The 23,889-nt window shown below is 43.2% G+C and overlaps 1 protein-coding gene across 4 annotated transcripts in view; it reads left to right on the top strand.

Moving 5' to 3' along the window:
• The window catches only part of FRMD3 (FERM domain containing 3), a 308,453-nt gene that overhangs the window by 234,721 nt on the left and 49,843 nt on the right, over nt 1–23,889 (top strand). For all 4 annotated transcript variants that reach the window (XM_054501637.2, XM_063649630.1, XM_054501636.2 and 1 more), the window contains exons 7-12: nt 1,692–1,779; nt 3,428–3,516; nt 4,850–4,913; nt 5,764–5,852; nt 16,226–16,300; nt 16,596–16,664. In XM_054501637.2, the coding sequence (XP_054357612.1) occupies nt 1,692–1,779; nt 3,428–3,516; nt 4,850–4,913; nt 5,764–5,852; nt 16,226–16,300; nt 16,596–16,664 (474 nt within the window). The remainder of the gene's footprint in view (nt 1–1,691; nt 1,780–3,427; nt 3,517–4,849; nt 4,914–5,763; nt 5,853–16,225; nt 16,301–16,595; nt 16,665–23,889) is intronic.

The following is a 23,889-nucleotide window of genomic DNA, read 5'->3' as shown; positions in this document are numbered from 1 at the left end:
AACATTGGGGATTACAATTCCACGTGAGATTTGGGTGGGGACACAAATCCAAATCATATCACATGCTCTTCCACACGGCACATCCCACTCTTCCCTCAACCTCTGGAGGCTGATACATCAAATATAAAGATGAAAGTCCAACAGGAATCACCAAACACTTAAGGAAACATCAGCTCCACGAATTACAGACTCTGAGTCAGCATACAAAATGACCTTCACCAAGAAAGCAGCATTAATGCAGCCAACAAGATTGGACCTTAATAGAAATGAAGTGGTACCCTCAGAGGGATAAGAGGAATTCATGATCATGAGCTGAGAACAGGCTGCTATTTGAAGATCCACATAGATATTACATTGGAAATGAAATATTTCACTGATATTTTTAAAAAAACGTATCAATGAGAGAAGCAGCAGAATGTGCACAGCTGAAGAATAAATTAGCAGGCTGGACATTTGAATTAAGAAATAATTCAGAGCATAGTACCAAAAGACAGAGATATAAAGAATGAAACAAAGATTAGAAGACCTAGGACCTAGGAGTTTCAAGACCCATTTATTAGGGCCTCTGAAAGGAGATAAGAGAGACAGTGGTAGAGAGAGAGAGTGGTGGAGGAAGTGGGGAACGGAAGAAAAGAATCAAGAAATAGTCAAAGAGAGATATGCATTGTTGGATTAAAAGGATCATGATGAATAAATAAAGATGCTCCCTAGACATACCACAGTGACTTCAGACGTATCAGTGTAACTCCAGTGCACTAAAGGTAGAGAGATTGTGAAGGGCTCTAGGAATAAAGTAGATGGGATACTGTTTTGATTTAGAGGCATGATGACTCTTTGCTATCTTGAGGGGGTGGGGGGACAATCTGTCTTTGGGAAGGAAGTTAAGTGGAGATAGATTTAATATTGCAATATAATTTTACATTTTGAAAATAAAATGAATTCCTGTTGTTTTCTTTAGCAAACTCTGCTTGGTTGCTAGAATTACATAATTATCCTTGGGGAATGATTGAGATTCTCTAAAATACATGTAGGATATTAATATTAGTCAAAGTAGGGTCTTTGAAATGTTGCATAATCTTTCTTTAGATGTTAGCCCTGAAAGGGCTTCGCGGTCATCTATATTTGCAGCCCTTTTCTCCCTGAGGCCAAGACCTTGTTTACTACCTTGCGGGACAGTGCTAGGACTAGTGGTTGAGATTTCCTTTTGAAGTCCAGGGCTCTCTGTGGGATGGTTGACAGTTCTTTTGGCCCTGATGGCTCTGTTTAGGCTTGTTGATGGGGTAACAGGATTGTGCATTTTTTTCCCTGAGCAGGAAGGCATGCCATTTACCCTGGATAATGTTTTTAAATGAGCAGAAAGAACAGATGATTAGTTTTATTTTGTATTAAGATTGAATTTGCAAGGGCCTGCTTATTGGTAACTTGATAACCTTGATTAACTGTACGGATCACTGGAGCGCTCAGAGTGCGTGTGGGTTTGTTATGGAACAATTGACTACAGAACACAAGCTCGGGTTCCTTAGCAAAGGACTCCTTGTGGTGAGAAATAATGATCAGTCTTACTGATTACTATTTATGTAAGGGTTTTTCTCTTTATTTAGCTTAGAACACCATACTTTATTGAAAGAAGGGATTCTGAGTTTCTATTCTTTTCCATTTTAACTTCCTCAACTTTTCTTGTGTGATTTTAGGGGGCAGAGCCCACCAGTTGCTGAATTTAACTTGCTCCTGAAAGCGCACACTTTGGAAACCTACGGGGTGGATCCTCACCCATGCAAGGTAACTGCCCCTCACAGCAGGTCACCATATAATGGTTGTTTTGCTCAAAAGAGAGTTTATCTGTGCGCAGGCCTGGCAGAGCCTTGTTAAATCTGTCCCACAGCCTGGCCCACAGTCCCTCATTGGAAGGGACAACAGTGGGCTGCTGTTACATGTTTTGGCAGCTGATTTTCTCCATTGGAGTCTTCCAATTGTTCGTTGATTGCCATGTAGTAGCCACATTTTCCTAAATTAACATCCATGGATTCACTTATCAAATGGATGGTTTGGTCCCTGAGGAGTTACAGGCTCTTGACACATTTACTTTCAAGGCCATTGCCAGCAAGAATGCAGTCTTTAAAAAATGGGAAAGTGGAAGGAAAAAAAAGAAAGATTTCAAGTTGCATTTTGGCATTAGGAACACTTGTTTTTATTTTTTCCTTTACTCATATTTGACAGTGTTTCTCTCAAGGGTGAAACATAGACTACTTATATCAGAATCTCCTGGACCTCACCCCAGAGCTACTAAATCAGAATTCTGGGGGTACAACTGGGGAATCTGTCTTTTAATCAAGCTTCCAAGGTGTGATACTTATAGATACATTTTCCAGAAATGTTTCACTGAAGCAATGTTCTTCTTTCCATATATTAGACTATGCATCAGCCAGACACTAGTCCTAATCCTAAACTAAGCATTTTATCAGTTAGGCTCTTAAATATAAGTTTTGGAGTTTTAGTGGCACATTTCTTTACCCAGATTGGACTGCCTAATATTATTTGGTAAAGCATTAGTCCTATAGGTCTCAGCATGGGCTGCTCATTAGAAACACCTGGAGAGCTTCACGAGCACCTGCTGACCAGAACACATCCCACGCCAATTACGTCAGGATCTGCTGGGGAGGGGGGCCAGGGGGTGGAAACCAGGCTACCCAGGTGTTTCCAATGTGCAGCCAAGGCAGAGAGCCAGGGGTACTTGTCCATACTAGCATTTACATCCTCTTGTTCTGCCTACACAAATGTTGGAATATTTACCAGCGGCTCTTTCCTAGAATGGTATTAATCAGTTTATTCATTTTAGTGAATTAACTTTTATGCAGAAATTTGAACTCTATTTTATTTATTTCTTGGAGACTGACTTGATCTTTGTGTTGTTATTCCTTTGCCTTCACTTATCTACAAGATGCTTAGTTTTCCTGGTCTAGGCTGGAAGCACAGTAAGCTTTTCTGGAGATATTTTTATACTGAAATTTCCAGAAATCCTGTGAGAGATTGAATCAAAATTAGATGCTCAGGGCTTTGGTTTCATCATGTTAGAGTGCTAATGGCAAGCAAGAACAGTTTGCTCACATTACAAAGCAGACCTAGAACACAGGCAGCCCCAGAAGACACTGGGAAGTAGACATAGTGATTTGGGACTAATTCATATTTTTCCAGGAGGTTCCTAGAGGGCAGAAGGTCCACTCCTCAAAGGGAAAAGCTACATATTCCTGAACTTCACCCAGACTTTGAAAGGCCTGCTCTTAGAAGTTCCATCTCAGAAACTTAGTTTATTGCTACAATCATTGGAATTAGTCTAAAATTAACCTAGGGTGAGGATGAATAAGTATATTGGTTATCATTTATTTTATTTTCCTCAATCTAAACAGATTTTTCTTTTTTTTTTTTTCAGGATTCAACAGGCACAACAACATTTTTAGGATTCACAGCTGCAGGCTTTGTGGTGTTTCAGGGAAATAAGAGAATCCATTTGATAAAATGGTAAGTGCCTCTTTGGAAAACTGGCTTTCCATTTTTCTTAATCTTGATTCCTCCGTCCCCTCCTTGGCTTCTTGGGCAAGTGTCAGGTAGAATGCCTGGTATCCATTTCCTTGCCTTGGAGCTTCATCATAAAGGGATGTAACATCTAGGTTGCCTTTGGTGGGGACTTGGATTTGCCAAGCTGAGGAGTCAACTTAGGAGGCGTGGGCTCAGGGGCTCTGCCTTCAAAGAGAAGGTGTCCAGTGTTTCCTCACCAGTAGTTTCTATTGCTGTGGCCAAGGGGGGCACACGGATGGGTCAGGGCAGGGTGTGAGTTCCCATGAACAACTCAGGATCCACTCTCCCCAACTCACTTCTTTCCACTCTCCTCCTCTGTTGAATCCTGGGTGCAAACTCACCCTTTATTATCCAGTGTATCCATCAAGATGCTTTTGGCAAAAGGTAGCAGGATTGTCTACTCATGATGGCTTACAAATAAGAGGACTAATCAGCTCACAGAGCAAACGTGGAGCAGTTCCATGGTCTGTTAACTTAACTGCCTATTAACTTAAATGCCGGGAAGGATTTAGGTCTCTGTTTTTTTTTTTTTCTCTGCCATTCTCAGGCAGGCACATTGGTCCTGAGGCTCCTGCTCCTGAGATGGGCATGTGTGGGACTGGCCTGCACATCTCCTCATGGCAATGCCCGGAGCCTGGAGGAGAGCAGCCCCTTCCATGTGTCTCCTTTTCAAACAAGGATAATTTTTTAGATGCCTTGTAGGAGACTTCCTGTATATCTAATTGGACAGAATTGGGTCACATGTTTCTATTTAAACCAGTCCTTGCTGAAAAGAATGGGAACTCCAATATATAAGAACACAATTCTTTTGTAAACAGGGAAAACAGGAGTGAACATTTTGCAGTGCAGTGGATTTGCTTCTTGGAAATGGATGCAGAAGGAGGAGAAAGTCAGATACTGTGAATCCGCATCATTTCATTAACTGAATCTGAAATCACCACGTTCTTCCCACCTTGCTAAGTGGGCTGGGCAATTAATATTGTTCTGATCATTAATGTTCATGAACACTAGAGCTTCTTGGAAGAACGATGCAGCCTGACTGTAAATAACAGAATAAATAATTTTGAGCTATGTGCAGATCCTCTCTTGGGAAGAGAATTGCTGTATAATTCACTTGAGGCTTTTCACTGCCCATTAGACATTCACCAATGATAAGATAATACCTTGTTTCACTGCAGTCTGCCTGGCATTTTTGAGTCAGATTCCTATGGGAAACCCAGGTACCTTGGTTAGCTGCCACTTTTTTTCTTCTTACCCAGAGATTTTCTTTTCGTAGGCCAGATGTCTGCAAATTGAAGTTTGAAGGGAAGACATTTTATGTGATTGGCACCCAGAAGGAGGTCAGATACTGCTTTTTTTTTTAACTGTTATTGTGTGTGCATGAGAGAGATTCAGGAATAAAATATGCCTTTAGTATTATAGTCGCCAAAGACCATGACTTTGAAGTGTATGATGATAATGAAAGCTATATGCTAAAAATATTTTAGAGGCAAACAAATGAGTACTGGGTTTGTACATTGAACAATAAAGTCAGTGAGCAATGCTGATTGTACACCCCCATGTACAAAACAGACTGGGATAGACTTTGGAAATAAAAGATGGAACCTCTCCCTACCTCTTTTTGCCAATATACAGACATGTGAAACAAAGAATACTTACAAAGCTAAATATTCAACAACCAGTGCTCATTAGAGTGTTATAAACAGAGCCTATTAGTCCAGAGAGTCTTAAAACAAGGGAGTTACTAGATATAGACTGTGGATTCACCAGGGAATGCATTTGTGCGGAGACCATTAACAAAATATTAAGCCTCAGAGGTAGCTCTAGAAATTTGCGGGTTTTCTTGTCATGAGTTTTCAGCCCAAGTACTAGTTCCTCAAGGATGGCAAATATGTTTTTAGGCTAATTCCAGTGTGACAGAGAGGTAGGTGATACCTGGAGTGTTGAGAAGCATTGTGAGGCTGATTTTGATCAGAAACAGATACTAGATACATTAGTGATATCTGCAAAGGGTGAGGGAGGGGTGAATACCATGTTAATAACACTGTAAATAACATAGCAGTATGTTGTTACTTCAAGTCTGTGTGATAGGAGACAGGATACAAAGAGGTAAACACCTGAAAAAAAAACCCATGGAAAATGTAAATGGTATTTTACATGCCTTTTCTTGTTTTGTTATTTTTTAATTAGAAAAAAGCCATGTTGGCATTCCATACTTCAACACCAGCTGCCTGCAAACATCTCTGGAAGTGTGGAGTGGAAAACCAGGCCTTTTATAAGTAAGTGGCTTTTATTCACTTAATTATAGCTTTTAAAAGCACCCATGGAATTCTTTATGTTTTGCAAATGGCTGCATATTTATTTCTTTTAATACAGTTTTAAAAGTTATATTTAAGTAAATTAAAATTTTGTGCATTGTTCAGGGTGACTCCCGGTGATTGTTGGATTGTTGGCCTGACCAAGTCCTGAGCTCTATGTTGGATGTTTCCTGTGGAATGGCTGTGGGCCACTGTGTGTGTGTGTGTGTGGGTGTGTGTATGTGTGTGTGTGTATGTATTTCAAATAGCTATTTCCACAAAATATGTCACAGGATCAATTTTTGGTTGCCTTCCTCCCCCCACCCCGACAAAGCAGACCTTGAGATAGAGTTTGGTACAAGTAGCTTATTTGGGATGTAATCAATGGACATACCAGTAGGGGAGTGGCGGGGGGTGGTGAGATTGGGCAGCAATATAAGATGCATTATTGAGCAGGTCACTGCTGTGGACAACTGGGCTCAGATCTTCTTAGGAACTCTGGGACATGGTATAATATGCCTCACAGTTCTCCTGCTGATGGGCAAGGAGGTGGGGCTGTTTATCTACCAATTCGTCATTTATTTTGGTTGAAGCCGGTTTTGGGGGCCAGAATTAATACTCTCTGATATTTCTGGCTTACTCTGAGTGTGGGTTGGATGTGCTTTCACAACCAGAAAAAGAGACCTCTGACAGAGAGTCACCTGTGTTCATAGTAAGAAAGCTTCAGTGTATTGAAAATAGTGCCAAAGGTTTATGGGTGGAATGCTGTCAGAGCCTAGGATCATAGAAAGTAGGTGCTGGACAAGACTTCAGAAACCATCTGTAAAGCTCTCAGGTTTCAAAAGAAGTTCAAACTGAGATCTGTGCATGGAGTTACACCTTCTCCTCTGAGAGACGCCTGCTGACTGGAAAGGCAGTGGTAGTGGATGCAACTAAGAACCTAGTCCAGCCCTCCTCAGGCCATCAGCACTGTACACCCCTGGACCTCATCCAGGTGGCTTTTGATCAGTCCCCCTGCCCCTTACAGTGAGATTCTGTCTTACTGATTAGACTCATCTCCCTGAAAATGCTGTCTCTGAACCTCCTGGGCTTTGGCTGATGAGAACCATCAGGACAATGATAGCTTGGATAATGATTTTGAAACCAGTTTCGGCCACAGAATACTTTTTCTTAATCTGAAGTATAGGCAAAGTCCAGCATGTAAAGGTGATAAAAAGAGAAGTTGTGGTGGTAGATGGGGCCTTGGTTGGGATTGGAGATTGAAGACTCTTTGCCCATTGTTCATTGCTCTTCAGGAGCTTGGGTGACCAGTTGTCCAGGTTGCCTATGCCTTTCCTAGGTTTAGCACTGACATCCCCATGTCCCAGGAAACCATCAGCCCTGGGAAAACCCAGAAGCATAATTTGAACATCACTGGGTGAGATGATGCACAAAATGCTGTACTAGGAATGATTGGAGAAGGTGATGTGTACCAGTAGACCTTCCCACGACCACCACCACCTCAAGGTTTTTGTGTGCCTCCTGCATGTTTGGGGACTGATAAGGAAGGAGACCAGTTGGCCTTCGGAAAATCTCCATGTCTAGAAGCCTTCACCCACATGAGAGTTCAGAGAGGGAAACACAGAGGGTTTGACGCTCTTAGTCTTTAGTTGGAGCCTCAGTGATTTTTTTATTTTGTTTTTTAAAAAAAAAATTTTAAAATGGAAATCTAATTTACATGCCATAAAATTTACCCTTTTAAAGTATACAGTTTTGTGGTTTTTAGTGTAATTCACAAAGTGATATAGCCGCTATCACTATCTAATTCCAGAATATTTTTATCCTTCCCAAAATAAACCTTATGCCAGTTAGCAGTCATTTCCCATTTCCTCCTCCCCCCAACCTCTGGCAACCACTAATCTACTTTCTGTTTTTATGGATTTACCTATTATAAACATTGTGTATAAGTGGAATCATAAACGATGTGGCCTTTTGTGCCTGTTGTCACAAAATGTCTCCAAAGTTCACCCATATTATAACATGTCTCAGTACTTTATTCCTTTTTATAATTGAATGATACTGCATTGTTTCAATAGACCACATTTGGTTTATCCATTCATCAGTTGATGCTCACTCGGGTTGTTACCTCTTTTTAGCTACTATGAGTAATGCTGCTACAAGCATTGGATACAAGTTTTTGTGTGGACAGTTCTCTTGGGCATATACCTAGGATGGAACTGCTGGGTCATAGGGTAACTCTATATTTAGCTTTTTGAGGACCTGACACATTGTTTTCAGTGCCTAAGCTTTTGGAACTCTTCTGTTCTTTCTTGAATGAAACCATCAGTTTCCTGTCAAAGGGTAACTTAGAGATGTTCAGTTAGTTATTTTCAGTGAATATTTTCTTGCATATGAGGGAATTAATAAATGGAGTGAAGAAACAAGGCAAAAACAAGATCTACCATAACACGATTTTATTACAGAATTTTATATATCTGTACTATGTATCTGTACTAGATCTGATGTCTATTTTTTTAACCTGAATTCATGATTTGTATTTAGGTTAAAGTCATGTAACATAAAATTATTTTAAGGTGTACAATTCAGTGGCAGAGTATGTTTAAAATGTTGTCCAACCATCATTTCTATCTATTTCCAAACATTTTCATCAATCCCAGAAGGAAACTATATACTCGCTGAGGAGTTACTCTCCCTTGTTCCTTTCTCCAAGACTTCTATTGGATTGTAGATTTTTCCATACCAACATGTCAGATCTGTAATCAATTTCAACTCTCTGAGGGAAGGAACTAGGTTCTGCTTTTCTTTTTATTTCCTAAAGATCTCAGGCATTGAAAACATGTTTACTAGCTCAGATTGATAAGGCATGGTTCTTGTCCTCAGGAGATTGTTATTTCATGTAAGAGACCAAGGGAGAAATGAAAAAAAAGAAAAAAGCTAGAGAGGAATCCAGAGGAGAGGGTGAGTCTTGCTGCCAGGGGAGCTAGGAGGTAGAAAACCCTTTTAGGTGGAGGAAGGACATCCAAGCTCCCGTAGGGTACCACGGCAGGAATGTGCAGGATGCATTTTGTGGGACATGAGTGGCTACAAGGTTGGAGCAGAGGGTAGATGAGGTAGAAAAAGAGGTGATAAGGGACCAGGAGTTCTTGAGGCCAGACACAGATGGCTTGACCAGTGCGAAAGAGGCAACAGAGGTTCAGTAGGTGTGGTTGATCATTCTTTACGTACAGACAGGCCTATGGGAGGGGGTGATACAGGAGAACACCTAGCAGACAGGCCTTCCTTTAGAGCCACACAGCAAGTTTTGCTTGGAAGGACTTTGGCACAGCCTTGAAGATACTTTAGTGAAATCACTGGGTCTGTATCAAAGAATAACATGGAGACATTCATTTGCTATTTCATGCCGTTATTTTATCATATATGAGGAAGTCAGTTGGGAGACAGAGTTAAAATAAAGGCAAAAACAAAATTGAGAGGAGAAAGGGAGAGAAAAAACCTGCAATCTGGAGAATGTGTTTTACACATTTTGGGTAAGCAGATTAGCTGGCAGCTAGTAAGGAAGGTATTCTGATAATTTTATCATGAACTAGGTAGGCCAACTTGGCATGTCAGAGAAGTCCCTTCCAGTCACTTGTGGATGCTTCAGAAGACTTGGAGGGTTTAGCTGTGAGCACAAGTGACAAACTGTATACGGTTGACCAGTCTTTGCATTGGCACTTTGGCTATAGTTAACCAAGCTACCCTCATCTCATTCGACTTCTAAACCTGAATATTTATAGCAATCTGAGATTTGCCTGAACATTTTGTTCCTCCATTATCCCATAACCATCCTTGTTCCTGAGGAAGGAGGGGAAGTATCACTTGTTCTGGCCCAGCTGTGGGACCTTGGCCAGGTCACTTTAGTGCTGTCTGGCCTTAGCCTCCTCACCTGTAGAATGAATGGGCCTAGGACTGACCTGGGTGCATTTGCTTGTACTACTGGGGCATAGTGTAATGAGTGTGAGCTTTGGAAATCAATGGGCTTGTTTCTAAATCTTGACTGTCATTTATAGCAGTGTGGCCTGGAACAAAGCTCTTAATCTCTTGGAGCCTCATCTTTATTTTTCATCTGTGAAATGAGATTGAATTACCTGCCTTGCTGTGTTCAGTTCTGCCAGGCATATGAACCATTGATAAGCAGAAGCTGCTGCTCTATTACTGCCCCTTCTGCTAATGATGAGAGTATTTTGAGCAGCAGTTGGATGAAGAGCCCACTCCTTTTCATTTGGAAGACTCTGATTCTGGTAACCTCAGGGGTATGCCTGCTTCCTTCACTGTGCCCACCCTTCCCTGGGCAGAGGTCCTGTCCCTGCTTCTAGCTCTGTCGTGCTGGCCCTGCATTTTAATGGTTTCAGCTGGCAGAGCAAGGCCCTGATCTTGTTTCCTAGATGGTTTGTTCCTTCCATTTTTAGTTCACCTGCATGGGAGTGGGGAGGCCCGGGGGCCTCTGCTTGCGAATTCCCCAGTGTGCTTTTAGGACGCAAATGCGCTGCTGCTTGTCAGCTGGCCCAGGGCCACAGATCTGTTTTGAAAGCCCTGTCTCTGAGATCTGTCTGGGAATGGAGCCCAGACGCAGAAACTCTGATTTTTCCCGCCTACTCCAGACCCCAGGGGATCTCCAACACAGACTTATTCACCATTTAAGAGCTTCCTTTATACCATGTGTGGTCTGTCATGGTGCTGCCAACCCCAGAGCTCACTGTTTCTGGGTGCTGGTTCACTGAAAGCACACTGGACGCATTGAGGGATTCAGTGCCTCACTGATGTTTTCATTCACAGCATCTTTATCTCACACTTTTTGCTGTGTACTGGATACATGGTTGAGGCTGTATGACACTCTGTTCCCAATTTGTTTTGGAATTGTGTGCAAGGGATAAAAGCAGTTCCTAATACATTTGTTATTCAGAGTTTGGTGTACCTTTTGTCAAAGGAACAGTGTTATGCTTGGTAGGTGAGAGCCCAGACTAGCTCCCTAAACAAGTGCCTCTCACACTTGAATGCACATGTGAATGAGCTGGGGAGCTGGTTAAAATGTGCATTCTAATTCAAAATGTCTGGGGTAGGCATGAGAGTCCATATTTTTAATAAAGTCTAGGGGATACTGTGCTTTGGGTCCGTAGACCACACTCCAAGTAATAAGGTTCTAAACCAGCAGTTCTCAATCCTGACTACATTAACATCACCTGGAGGAGCTTTTAAAAACTATTAATACCAGTGCTATGGGTCCCTGCATCCTACCCCAGACCCAATTAAAGCAGAATCTGGGTCTTCATTAAAACTTGTGCACAAGCGTTCATAGCAGCATTAGTTGTAATAGCCAAAAAGTGGAAACAATCCAATGTCCATCAAATGATGAATGGATAAACAAAACGTGGTATATCCATACAATGGTATATCATTCAGCCATAAAAAGGAATGGAGAACTGATACTACAACTTGGATGAGACTTGGAAACAGTATGCTAAGTGAAAGAAACCATTTACAAAGCACCACGTATTGCATGAGTCCATTGAAATGAAATATCTAAAATGGCAAATATATAAAGTAGATGAGTGGTTGCTTAGGGCTGGGAGTAGGTGAGATGAGGAGGGGAATCAAGGAGTGACTGCCAATACCCATTGCAGTGACAGGGGGTTTCTTTTGGTGGTGATGAAAATGTTTTCATATTAGATAGTGGTGATTGATTTTCGTAATTTCTTTTTTTAACTTCATGAATTATACTAAAACCCACCAAAGTGTACAATCTAAAAGGGTGAAATTTATGGTATGTAAATTATATCTCGACAAAGCTGTTATTTTGAGAAATCTGAATCTGGGATGAGGAACCTAGGTGTTGGCAGTGCTAAAAGTTTCCCAGTTGTTGCTAACATGCCGTCGAGGGGTTAAGACATTGCTTTAGTTCAGTGATTCTCCCATCAGGTCCCTGGACCAGCATCATCACTCCCGGGAATTTTTGGAAATGCAGATTCTTGGGCTCTTCCCCAGATCTACTGAATCAGAGACATGTGTTTTAAAAAGCCTTCCAGGTGATTTGTTGCTCACTAAAATTTGAGAGCCAGTACGACTAGAGCATGATTTTTTAAATACTGAAATCGGACAGACTTGGATTTATAGCCTGGTTCCTGCAGCTTCTATCACGGAACCATGGTAAAGTGATTAAACCTCTCTGTGCCATATTTTCCTTATGTGAAAATGTGGATCCCTTCCTCCTAGTAGAGAGCCGTGAGGATAAAAGGAATTGTATATTAAAGGTGCTTTGGATGGGGCATTGCCCATATTAAAGGCTCAGTAGTAAATGCTGTTACTGTTATGGTTACTCCAGGAGCTCTAAATTATGACTTCAATGGGAAATTGTGTTGTTAATTCTAGAGGTGGCCTCTTGGAGCACCACCCAATGTCCCCCCAGTACCCATCCTGACCTTCATCCAAGCCCCTGGAATAGCAGGTTTCAGAGGAGAAATTGCAGGTTGGGGAGAGGGGAGGTGTTCTCCTGCAGAGACGATCTGGATTTCTTTGTGAGGTCAGATGTTTGAGCATAGTCATACTTCCTGTGTTGGGACTTTGATGGGGAGTTGGAAGTTGAAGTGGGAGACGGCAGGTGGAAAGGAAGGCAGAAGGCTGTAGGAGAGCGAATTGCTCTTCCAATGAGGCTGTGAATTCATTGCTTTCTGTGGGAAGAACACTCTTCTCTGGGCTTGCTGTTGATGGGAGAGTCTGGTAAACAGAGTGCTCAGAACATTTTGGCTAGAGTTAGAGCTCTTTTATTTGCTTTCAGAGTGTTTAACATGGTTTTCTGGAACCTCCATAATTTAGAGGATTGGCTGTGGTAGCTTCATAGCGAGAAGGCGATGAAGAGGTTTGAGACTGATATTAGGGAGGGAGGAAGGTGGGAAGGAAGGGAGGAAGGGAGGAAGGGAAACTATTATATAATGAGCAGGTATGATGCTAGGTGCTTTCAAATCATTTACTCTTGTGTAACTCTCCTGAGAGTACTATGAAATATTATGACACCCTCCCCCTTTAATGATATGTAGAGAAACCGAGGCTCAGCAAAGCCACACGGCATGACCAAGGTCACAGAACCAGACGTGAATAGCAATCTGGACCACTGTTCTTTCAGGTGAAATGTCACCTCTTGGGTCATCCTAGGAGAATTTGGGGGCACAGAGTTTCTCAAATGTAAGTGGACTTCTTGGAATCCCCTTAGGGTGCTTGATTAAAGTCAAGCCCCTCTTCAGACCCACTGAATCGGAATCTCTCATGATCAAGCCTGAGAACCTGTGTTTTTTATACCTACTCCAGGTGTCTGATGCCCGGCCAGGTTTGGGAACTGGTACTCCGGATTCATGTACTTTAACCCGGCCACCATTCTCTCTCCTCTGTCCATTCCCCTCCCCTCTACAGCCTTGTTTCCCAATTCCCAGTACGTGGGTGTCATTTGAGCTCTCAGAATAAACTCCCTGTTAACGTTCCATTAAAAATCTCAGCTGAAACATTCTGGGAGTTCACCTGGACATTTGGGAGGGCAGGTGATTCGTGGGAATGCTCTCAGGCAACTGTCTCTGAGCAAATCAGATCACCTGCAGATACTCCTCCAGGGGAGCCCACCACCAGAAAGAAGCACAGTCTTTTCTCTCTGCTCATCCTGAGCAGACAGTTACTGGCCATCTTTGTGAAATGTATCTTTTGACCTGCTTCTTTTGAGTCACTTTGAGGATTTTTGGGAAGCAGTACTGAGACTGAGACTTCCCTCTAAGAGCCCAGTCTGGGTTCAAGCCGATGACAGTGGCTTCCTCCTGGGGCCTGGAAGGGCCAGAGCTAAGGCCAAACTAGTGAAAAAGAGCCACCTGAGTGGCCAGGAGCTTGACTCACGCCTGTGCCGGCTTCATCGGCTTCACGTGTCACTTCTGTAGAATGGGCAAAGTGTTGAGTTTGAATTTTAAAAACCCAATTAAGAAACTCAATCTTTTTTTTTTTTTTTTAAGCCAACCACTTTGTCCCAAGGATCTTTAGGAACTTGGAATTAAAAAAAACCACACACACAATAAAAAATAGAAGCTTCTTTAAAGCTTTCTCTTCTCCCAATCTCTGAGGACTTGGGAGCAACCCTGCCAAGAAGATGGGGAGAGGGCAGAGGTGATCATCCTTTTCTCAGGCTTCAGTAGATAAAGTGTCAGGCCACAGCTCTGTAGGGCTAGTGGGGAATTTTAGGGGGTGCCGATGGGCCCAGAGCAGGCATGTCCTCGTAGGAGGTGGAGGGTACAGCTGGGACCATCTCAATGCAGCTTGCTGGGGGTTTCTAGCCTGGTGAGTGGGTGTGGTCTGGAAGGAAGCTCCAGCCAGCATACTGCAGGGCCACCGCAAGGCCATGGCTCTCACGTGCCTCTGTGTGTCCTCAGGGGTCCTGTACCATTTTCTCCGGGCCCTGCCCTGACAGGATCCCCCTCCCAAGGCCTGTGCCCTCCCTTGTCCATCTTACTCTCCCTGCTTAATGTTTGTGGCCAGTGCCCTTCTGTGTTATCTTGGGCTGTTTACATAGGTGGTGGGAAGGGGCTTCTTTGCAAAAGATTGTTCCTATGGCTTTCCATTGTTCCCTCGATAAAGACCAAGATCCTTAACAAGGACCACTTAAGGTCTGGTCCGGGAAATTGGATTCTGGCTCTCTGTCCAAGTTTGCCTTATTCTCCTTCGTACATCTGTACATTCACTTATCTTTATTAGGAAAAGAAAAAAAAATGTGTGTGTGTAGTAATAATAACATGGGAAAATGCACATTGAGTCTTTTAAAAATGAATTTTATTTATTTTTTTAAAATTTCAATACCTTTTGGGGTACAAATGGTTTTCAATTACATGGATGAATTATAATGTGGTGAGTTCTGAGATTTTGGAGCACCTGTCAATTAGTGTATATTGCACCTAATGTGTAGTTTTTAATCCCTGGGCCCTACTACCCTCCCCTTCTGAGTCTATAAAGTCCATTATATCACTCTGTATGCCTTTGCATACGCATAGCTTAGCTCCCACTTAGAAGTGAGAACATAGAATTTTTGGTTTTCCATTCCTGAGTTGCTTAACTTAGAATAATTGAGTCTTTTTAGTTGTCTAGATGTTTAGGCTGATGGCTTTGTGCCTGCTGGCCCTCTGCTGGGTATATCCACCACCACTTCCACCGTGCCCTGGTTAACACCTTCCAGCCCCTGGATCTCAGCTCAGATGTCCCTTCCTCAGGGCATCTTCTCTGGCCCCCAGGCTAGATCAGCCATGTGTCTTTCTTGTACTTACCTTGGTGTGTAGAGCAGGGTTGGCACTCAGTTAATAATTACTGAGTGAATAAAGGAAGCTTCAAGAGGCTCAAGGGTGGGGATCACTGTGCTGAAACTTCCCTGGCTCCGTGCATGTCTTTGCTCAGAATGCTACAGATCATATTGATTTTGTCTGTGTGTGTTTAAGATTTTGTGACTATCAATATTTTAAACGATGCTGAACTCTCTGAGACCTGTTCTTTCTAACTTGTTGGATTTAATTGTACAAGGCTTAACATGACTGCTGTAGAGCCATCCTCAGCTGTCACAGTAATTTAGTGCCCTGTGTGCAGCCTCCCGGCAGCCCAGGCTCTAGGCTGCTTTTCAGAGTGTTGTTGTTTTGTTCTTATTTACGAGAAGGGCTCAGAGGTGCTGAATCAGTTCTTGGCTGGGCAGCTTCTGCCTCGTGTATCTTAGTCATCTACCACTGTGGGTTCTTTTAAAGAGCACAGGGTCATGGTGACACAGAAGCCAGTGACCATTCCTGTGGTGATGTGGGACCCTTGTTCCCTCACTTGGGCAATGCACAGTGAGTTCTTCGTGGCATAGTCAGTGACCTCTGTTGCCAGGAAGCTGTTTTCTGCCTCACTGTGGATACAGGAATAGGCAGCAAGGTGCCCTAACAACCACGAACTTCCTGATGCCATGTCACAAAATTCCCTCTTCTCCATATCTTCAGATAGAAATTAGGGGAGAATTCCTTCTGATCATCACTGCCCGGTCCTTTTTGCAGGTTGTGACCCACTAATTAATTATGAAACCCAGTATGTGGGTCATGAATTTGAAAAGAATGAAAGGAAATAGCATAGAAAATATTAGAATGCAATACACATAGTGAAAGTAACTATTCTTTTGTGAAGCTTTTCTTATAGTTTGTGTGCACAATGCAGGCTGAGTCACAAGGTAAATTACATTTCTTTCTTGCAGTAAAAATACCCCATCACCACACCTCTATAGCATGTTGTAAGTGGACTTTCCAATGTCCTAACCACCTGTGCTTTGTTTTTTCTGAAAGGTATGCAAAATCCAGTCAGATCAAGACTGTATCAAGCAGCAAGATATTTTTTAAAGGAAGTAGATTTCGATATAGGTGGGTACCAATGGTTCCATTTCAGTGACGGGGTGGGGATGGGCAGCCACTTAAATTTCAAAATTCTGCTTGCAATTAAGTGGCCTTTGGCTTGTGCCTCTGTTTGAGTCTTCCATTTCTACTCCATTGCTCTCTTATGCTCACAGGGCACCCTCAAACTCTACCGTAATTTTCCCCCTCATGATTTCTATAGCTGGGTCAGACACCTGTGAAGTTAACAAAAGGACACTTGTGCATATCCCTCTCATTCTTCTCTGAGTATGTGTGCATACACATGTGTTTCTGTCTTTTGCAGTGGGAAAGTTGCCAAAGAGGTGGTGGAGGCCAGTTCCAAGATCCAGAGGGAGCCTCCTGAGGTGCACAGGTGAGTGGATGATCACTGCGGGTTCCAGGTGGCTTTAAAAGCTGGCTTTTCCAAATCCCCTATAACATCCCTTTGTGTAGTGACATACAGCATTAAAGAAGGACGTTCTCACTTCCTTAGACATCTCACTCAGACAGATTTGGCTGGGCCATGGAATGAGCACAGCTGGGCTCCACTTTGAGTTATGTGCTCTCAGGAGAGTCATTGATTAGGTCTGGAGCATCACCTTAACAAGCAGGATGCTGTGCCATCGCTTGGGCAAACTCTGTCATCTCATCCTCTTTATCACTTGTCCAAACTCTGTCATCTCATCCTCTTACAAGTTCTCTGTTCCTGCCTGTATTCATCATATTTGGTCCATTCCCGTTGGCCTGACTCCAGGCTGACCTTTCATGGGGCCATTACTCTCTAGGGCCATGCAGAGGAATGAACGACTTAGTCATTGTTGGCTCAAGAGTACACACCTCCATTAAGGTGACGATATGCAGTCATTCTTAATAATTAAATATTCTCTTGCCATGTTGGACTTCACACTACCACAATTTACACAAATCATTGCCCATCCTAAACCTCAAATATGCTGCATATCTAAAGCTCAACATTCTCAACGTGTTGCCTCCCACTTTTTAAGGAAAGATCACCATGAGCTAAATTATTTAGGAAGTCCCGCATGCACTGGTTTGCACCTGCCCTTTCTTCCCCATCTTTGAAACCCAGAGTTATTTCCTTTATGCTTGGATTTTCCAGTTTCCTCCATTTCCAGGGTGATTAAATGAGCTGGGTGCCTCTCCACCCTGTCCCTTGGGGTTGTTGGGCAGGAGGAGGCTGTGGTCCCACAGAAGTGTGGCTAAGCCAGCCTGGAGAAGCATCCAGATGGCATTTCTCTCCCACACTGGGGAGCAGAAGTGCAGTTGGCACGATATCCCATGTAGATGGGTACAGAAGAAAATTTGTTTCTGCTTTGGGGTGACTTGGGAGGAGCTGTAATGTGAAAGTCTGCAAAACCAAGCTATCACACTGTAAGAAGCAGAAGACTACAGGATGAGAGAAGCTGGAGAACCTTGGCTCCAGGCATGTCGGTGCAGATCCTGAAAGTGCAGCCTGCCCACCAATGAGAAAAGTCTTTATGGTTCCCTCCTCTTCCCCAAATTGTGCTTATTCAATGCAGCAGAAATGAAGAGGAAATGATAAAACATATCATTCATCCCTTTCAGAATCTTTGAACTGGAAATGACCTCAGGGATTGCCTAGTTTGATGCTTCTGTTTTGTAGACAAAGAAACTTGAGTCTCAGACAAGTTAAGTCATTTATCCAAGGTCCTGACTTTTTTTGATGGCAGACCTAAGCCTAGAACTCCAGTGTCCTGCTTCTGTGTTCTCAGCTCTTTTCTCTGTAGCACCCTGAGAGCACCTGGCATTTTCTTAGAAGCTGGTAGTGGAGGTGGAACTATCCCAAGTGGCTCAGCATGCATTTTATTCTTCCAGGTTGAAGCTCAAATATTTGATCTTAAATACTTGATGCTGAGGGAGTTCTCCTGGTAGCACAAACACAAAGCAGGACACTTTTTTTACAATATACTTTCAGAGATACATATTCCAAAAAATAAGGCTTTTTGAGTCTCAAAGTTACCATCTTTGGATGGTTAATGAGGTCAATAAAGAATTTTTTTAAAGGCTTCTCTTGTAAATTTTGGTTTGAATAATTTATAGAAACCAAGGCTTTCTAGCTCAGGGTTTCTCAAATTGTAACTTGCACAGGGATCACCTCAGGATTCTGTTAAAATCAGATTCTGATTCAAGAAGCCTGGAGTGATGCTTGAGAGTCTGTGTTTCTAACATTTTCTCAGATGATGGCCACGTGGCTGGTCCATGGGCCACACTTTGAGTAGTCAGGCTCTTGGTAACAGGTGGTGGAAGGGTGAAGGGAGCAGGCTTTCTGGAGTGAAGCGCTTTTCTTGGAGTAGACTGAACCCCAGAGTGCGAGGAAAGTGGATACATGCTGAGGCATCCACCAAATCATAGTTTCCCTTTTCTGGAATCTTCTAAAATCGCCCAAGATATTACTGCAAACAAGGACCTAGGGGCCCTTGAGACCTGCTTTGAATGTTCTTTCTCTTCCACCTCCCCCTGGGTATATGAAAGACTGTTGAGTTCACATCCTTAGGATGCCTCCGTGGTTCTTTGCAGCATCTCTCAAATCTCTGACAACACCAGAAAGAATTTGATTAATGTAATGCTACAAAGCAACCTCTTGGAGGAAAGGACCTTGTCTATCTTGGTCATCTCCATGTCCCCCAGCACCTAACACAGTGCTTGGCACATCGTAGAGGTCAATATATAGCTGTTGAATGAATGCATGAGCTAGGAGTGTGGGACGACAGCAGCACCTGTCATTTTCTTTGATGTGAGATCTGTCCAAGGTGCTGCCCCGGGGACCTCAATCTCCCCAGAGACAGCACTGTGGTCAGAGCCATAGTGATGTGTGAAACCTTCATTCAGGCAACTCCTCCTTCCATCCCAGTAGCTAGTTGTGTGGTAGGAAATTGTTCCTCTTGGACAATTGTTTGGTTTTCAAAGTATTTCAGCTTCTTTGAAGCTGCCGTCAAAAGTGAGAATGTAGTAATAAGCTCTCCTCTTGTGGTGCGCGTTCAGAGGTGATAGTCTACAATGGTGGTGATAAGGCTTTAATTAGTGAATTTTCTTCACATTCTGAGATTCTACTCTTCAAATAATGCCAAGTTCACAGACTCCTACATCTGCTGAGGTGTGTGTGTTTATGTGGAGAAACAGAAGCAGACTGAGAACACTTTCTTGGAATTTTTCTTCTTCTTCAAAAAGAGGAGCAGAAGCTAACTCTGATGTTTTCTTGCTGATCATCGTTGATGACAAGATACCCAAGCCAAACCCTCCTGAACTGGCCACTGGGTGACAATCATCTGCCTGTTCCAGAGGCCCAGTGAGGCAGAGGGCTGTAGCTTGGTGAGCCGAGGGCTGGTTGTGTGAGCCACCTGAGCATAGCTGCCACCACAGCAGACACTCTGAGGCAGCATTTGTACCTAACACAAGCACCTGTGTAGGGGTCATGAGTGGGTTCTAATCTTAGCTGTGTTGTTTGCCAGCTGTATGGCCTTGGGTAGATCACTTCTCAGATCATCAGCTTACTCATCTATAAAATGAGATTTACAATATCACTTTGCCCAACTTCTAGGCTTTGTTATGAGTATTAAAATAAAGTGCTTTAAAAATTCTAAAGTGCCATACAAATATGAGGTGTTGATAATATTACTACCATCTCTTATCCAAAAATGAAAAACTGGAATATGACAGATACATTCACATTAAAATCCCTCCAGGTGGAGTTTTTAGAGGCTGGCACTACTTCTTTTAATTTCAAGGAGGGATATAGGAACTCCAGGAGTCACTATTTTATGCTACCATTTTTGAGTCCTGATGCCTATATAAGCATCTTTTAGTTGAGTTACATAATGTCAGTTTCCTCACCTGTAAATATGGTATTTTTCTTGCCCATCTTACATGCACAATGAGAAAAACAAATGGGATAAATATATTCAAACCCCATTTGCCCCAGTATTAGAATATAATTGTAGTTCCCAAAGGAAACCTTTCTATTTCAATAGAGTTCTTAATGACAGCTTCATTTGGAGACCATTCTTTGCTGGGAGTACATGCATGAGTGGGCTGCAAAGTGGGCCAGATATTTTTGCAGAGTCATCTGATAGATGGATTCTGAGACTGGAGAAACATGGCACGTATCCTAGCCTGGCCTGGGGGGACCTCAGGCATAAACACAGTTACCTCAGGAGTTCAGGTGGAAAGGCAGAGTGGAAGCTGACTGGGACATCTGCACATACTTAAGAAAGTGCCTGACACAGTGGGACCTCATGTAGCCAGAAACAGGAGGACAGTAGGGGTAGCAAGCAGAGTCTCCTTTGGGGCATTGCAGGCCAAATCACGCAGAAAGGCAGTGTGCAGCACAGCAAAAGCCTTGGACCAGGAATCAGATTGTCTGGCTTTGAGCTTTGAGTCCTAAGTTTGCCCATATAAGCGTCTTTAGTCACATTACATAAGCTCCCTGAGTCTCAGTTTTCTCATCTGCAAATATGATACTTACCTTGCCTGTCTTATAGGCAAGACACACTAAGAGAAAAAGATGAGGTAAAGTTTATACAAACAACTTTGCAAATGAAAAGAAGATGGCCTTTCAAATTTGCATATTATATTTGTCATTAGTTCAATTGGGCTGGGGGGCTCTTGCTTTAAATGAAGCCAGAATCAGTTGGCACCTTTAAAAAGTGTAAAGAGAGAATTAGGTAAGAAGGTGTAACCTTTAGTTTAAAGGAATTGGTAGATTTATTAGTCCAGTTGGGTTGCTATAACAAAATACCATAGACTGGGTGGCTTATAGACAACAGAAATTGATTTCTCACAGTTTTAGAAGCTGGGAAGTCCAAGATCAAGACACTGGCAGATTCAGCATCTGGCAAACGCCTGCTTCCTCATAGATGGTGCCTTCTTTGCTGTGTCCTCACATGGCAGAAGGGGGAAACAAGCTCTCTCAGACCTCTTTTATAAGGATACTAATTCTATTCATGTGACCATGACCTAATCACCTCCTGAAGTCCCCACCTCTTAATACCATTACATTGGAGATTAGGTTTCAACAAATGAATTTTAAGAGAACACAGACATTCAGGCCATCACAATAGCGAAAGGTGGGAGACTTGGCCTGTTGTTTTTTAATGTTGCTGACTCTTTCCCCCAGGCTGTCAAAGTGCCTCACATTGGGCTGGGAGCCCTGGATTCTTTGTGCTCCAGGGAAATCCCTAGTTGTATCCACCTTTGGGTTTATCTGAGTCTTATACTTATCAGGGAAGAAATGTTCTTCTCTGAGTCATATTATTGGAGAGTCTCAGGGTTGTAATCCACTGCAGGAGTCACCTGGTCTAATACAAAGCACGTTCTATATGCCCCTGTCCCTGGCCATGGGCCTCTGCTACAACAGAGCAACAGGAGCCTGTGAATGTAGGGGCCGAGCTGGCATCCTCCTGGCCATCTAATGCCAAGGCAGGCTCATACCTGGGATATCAGCCTGGTGAACCCAGCCTGTCTTAGAGCTATGCAATTGTCTGGACATTGCAATGTTGTGGGTTGGGGGCAGCAGGATGCTTGGTTTCTCCAGCTGAAGAATGTTGGAAGGAGGTCTGATGGGGAGCAAAATAAGCTTATAAAGGCTCACCGAGGGCCCATCGTTGTAGCATAAGCAGTGATTCCTGGGGATAGGAACAGCAGCCAGTCCAGCTGGCATGGATGGTCAGAGGTGGAGTAGAGCAATTCAGAATTGCACTTGCAAGAATGGATGGATGGCCTTTTCAGAGGTCAGAAAGCTACACAGTCCACACAGGAATGACAGTATGTTGTACTTTGCAGAGCTAGAATCATAGTCATGAGTGGCCATGGCCAGAAGAAATCCCAGGAGAGCTCAAAAACTGAGAGAATGCTTCACAATAAAAGAAGAAACTGCTCATGGCGAATTTTTATCCCTCCCTTTCTCCCTCCCTCCCCTCCTTCCTTTTGTAAAGATTTCACTGTCTACAGTTCTTTCCCTGTAGAAAGTACTGTCCTCACCAGAACAGCTGCAGGCCTTGCCTCCCTTGGGAGGTCACTCCTGGCTCTCTCCTCACTCACACAGGATTAGGTGCCCCTCCTTGGTGCTCCCATGGGACCCTGGCCATCAGTCACCTTCATGAAAGGCATGGTGTTCCAGCTGTGGCTACAGCACATAAAGGAGTCATGTGGCTGGGTGTGGTGGCTAACGCCTGTAATCCCAGCATTTTGGGAGGCTAAGATGGGTGATCACCTTAGGTCAGGAGTTTGAGACCAGCCTGGCCAACATGGTGAAACACTGTCTCTACTAAAAATACAAACATTAGCTGGGCATGGTGGCAGATGCCTGTAATCCCAGCTACTCGGGAGGCTGAGGCAGGAGAATCGCTTGAACCCAGGAGGCGGAGGTTGTAGTGAGCCGAGATCATGCCATTGCACTCCAGCCTAGGCGACAGAGTGAGATTCTGTCTCAAAAAAATAAATAAATAAAAAGTCGGGGGTAGTTATGAAATAAAGTAGTGATCAAGACCAGGACTTAAAATGAAGTAGAATTTTAAAATAGTGGATTATACATAGATATGTAACTATTGTTCCATAAGACATTAATTTCAGTTGTGCTTCTTCCTGTGTGTGTTTGGGTACAGGGAGATTATATAAAATGTGTTTCTTGGGGCTGGGCGTAGTGGCTCAAGCCTGTAATCCCAGCATTTTGGGAGGCCGAGATAGGCGGATCACGAGGTCAGAAGATGAAGACCATCCTGGTTAACACAGTGAACCCCGTCTCCACCAAAAATACAAAAATTTAGCTGGGCGTGGTGGCACACACCTGTAGTCCCAGCTACTCAGGAGGCTGAGGCAGGAGAATCGCTTGAACCCAGGAGGCAGAGGTTGCAGTGAGCCGAGATTGCACCACTGCACTCCAGCCTAGGTGACAGAGTGAGACTCTGTCTCAAAAAAAAAAAAAAAAAAAGTATTTATTAATGTAGGTCTCAGACCAGAAAGCTTAAAAATTATGGTTCTAGACAGTGAGTTACTTAAGGTGAGGACTACAGTTCTCTGAAACAAAGCAGAATGTCCAATTCGTATATATCAGCTGCAGAGTAAATGGCTATAAAATGAAATAATGAAGAAAAAGACTCCATGGCTAAGCAAATCCTCATAAATTTCCTTTCTAACCCATGCCAGCCATGGGAGCTTTTAATTCAAGATGGTAGCAGGCATCTTGCTGTTCCCCACTCCTGTTGCCCAACAGAAACACTCAGGCTAGAAGGTAGTCCTGTCAGCTGGTCTAGGGAACACTCAGACCAGGCTGAAATGGCAACATATGTCAAGCCAGGATTGCATTCGGTGCACTTGAGTTTCAAACCTGAACACATTTTCACAAGATGCCAAGTGAGATGCACGAGTATGGCTGGCTCAGTCTCTGCCCTTAAGGTGCTTATCTAGGTGGGGATGATCAGTACGCCAATAACTAGACAGAGACAGAGGTGAAAATGCAGTGAGTTATGAAAGAAGAGAAAGTAGTCAAAGAGAGGGAGAGGAAGGGAGAGAGAGAGAGAGAGAGAGAGAGAGAGAGAGAGAGACTGTGTGCATTGGGAGGA

The sequence above is a fragment of the Pongo pygmaeus genome, chromosome 13 (genome assembly GCF_028885625.2).
Source record: "Pongo pygmaeus isolate AG05252 chromosome 13, NHGRI_mPonPyg2-v2.0_pri, whole genome shotgun sequence".
Taxonomy (NCBI): domain Eukaryota; kingdom Metazoa; phylum Chordata; class Mammalia; order Primates; family Hominidae; genus Pongo; species Pongo pygmaeus.
This window is presented reverse-complemented; position numbering and strand designations above follow the sequence as displayed.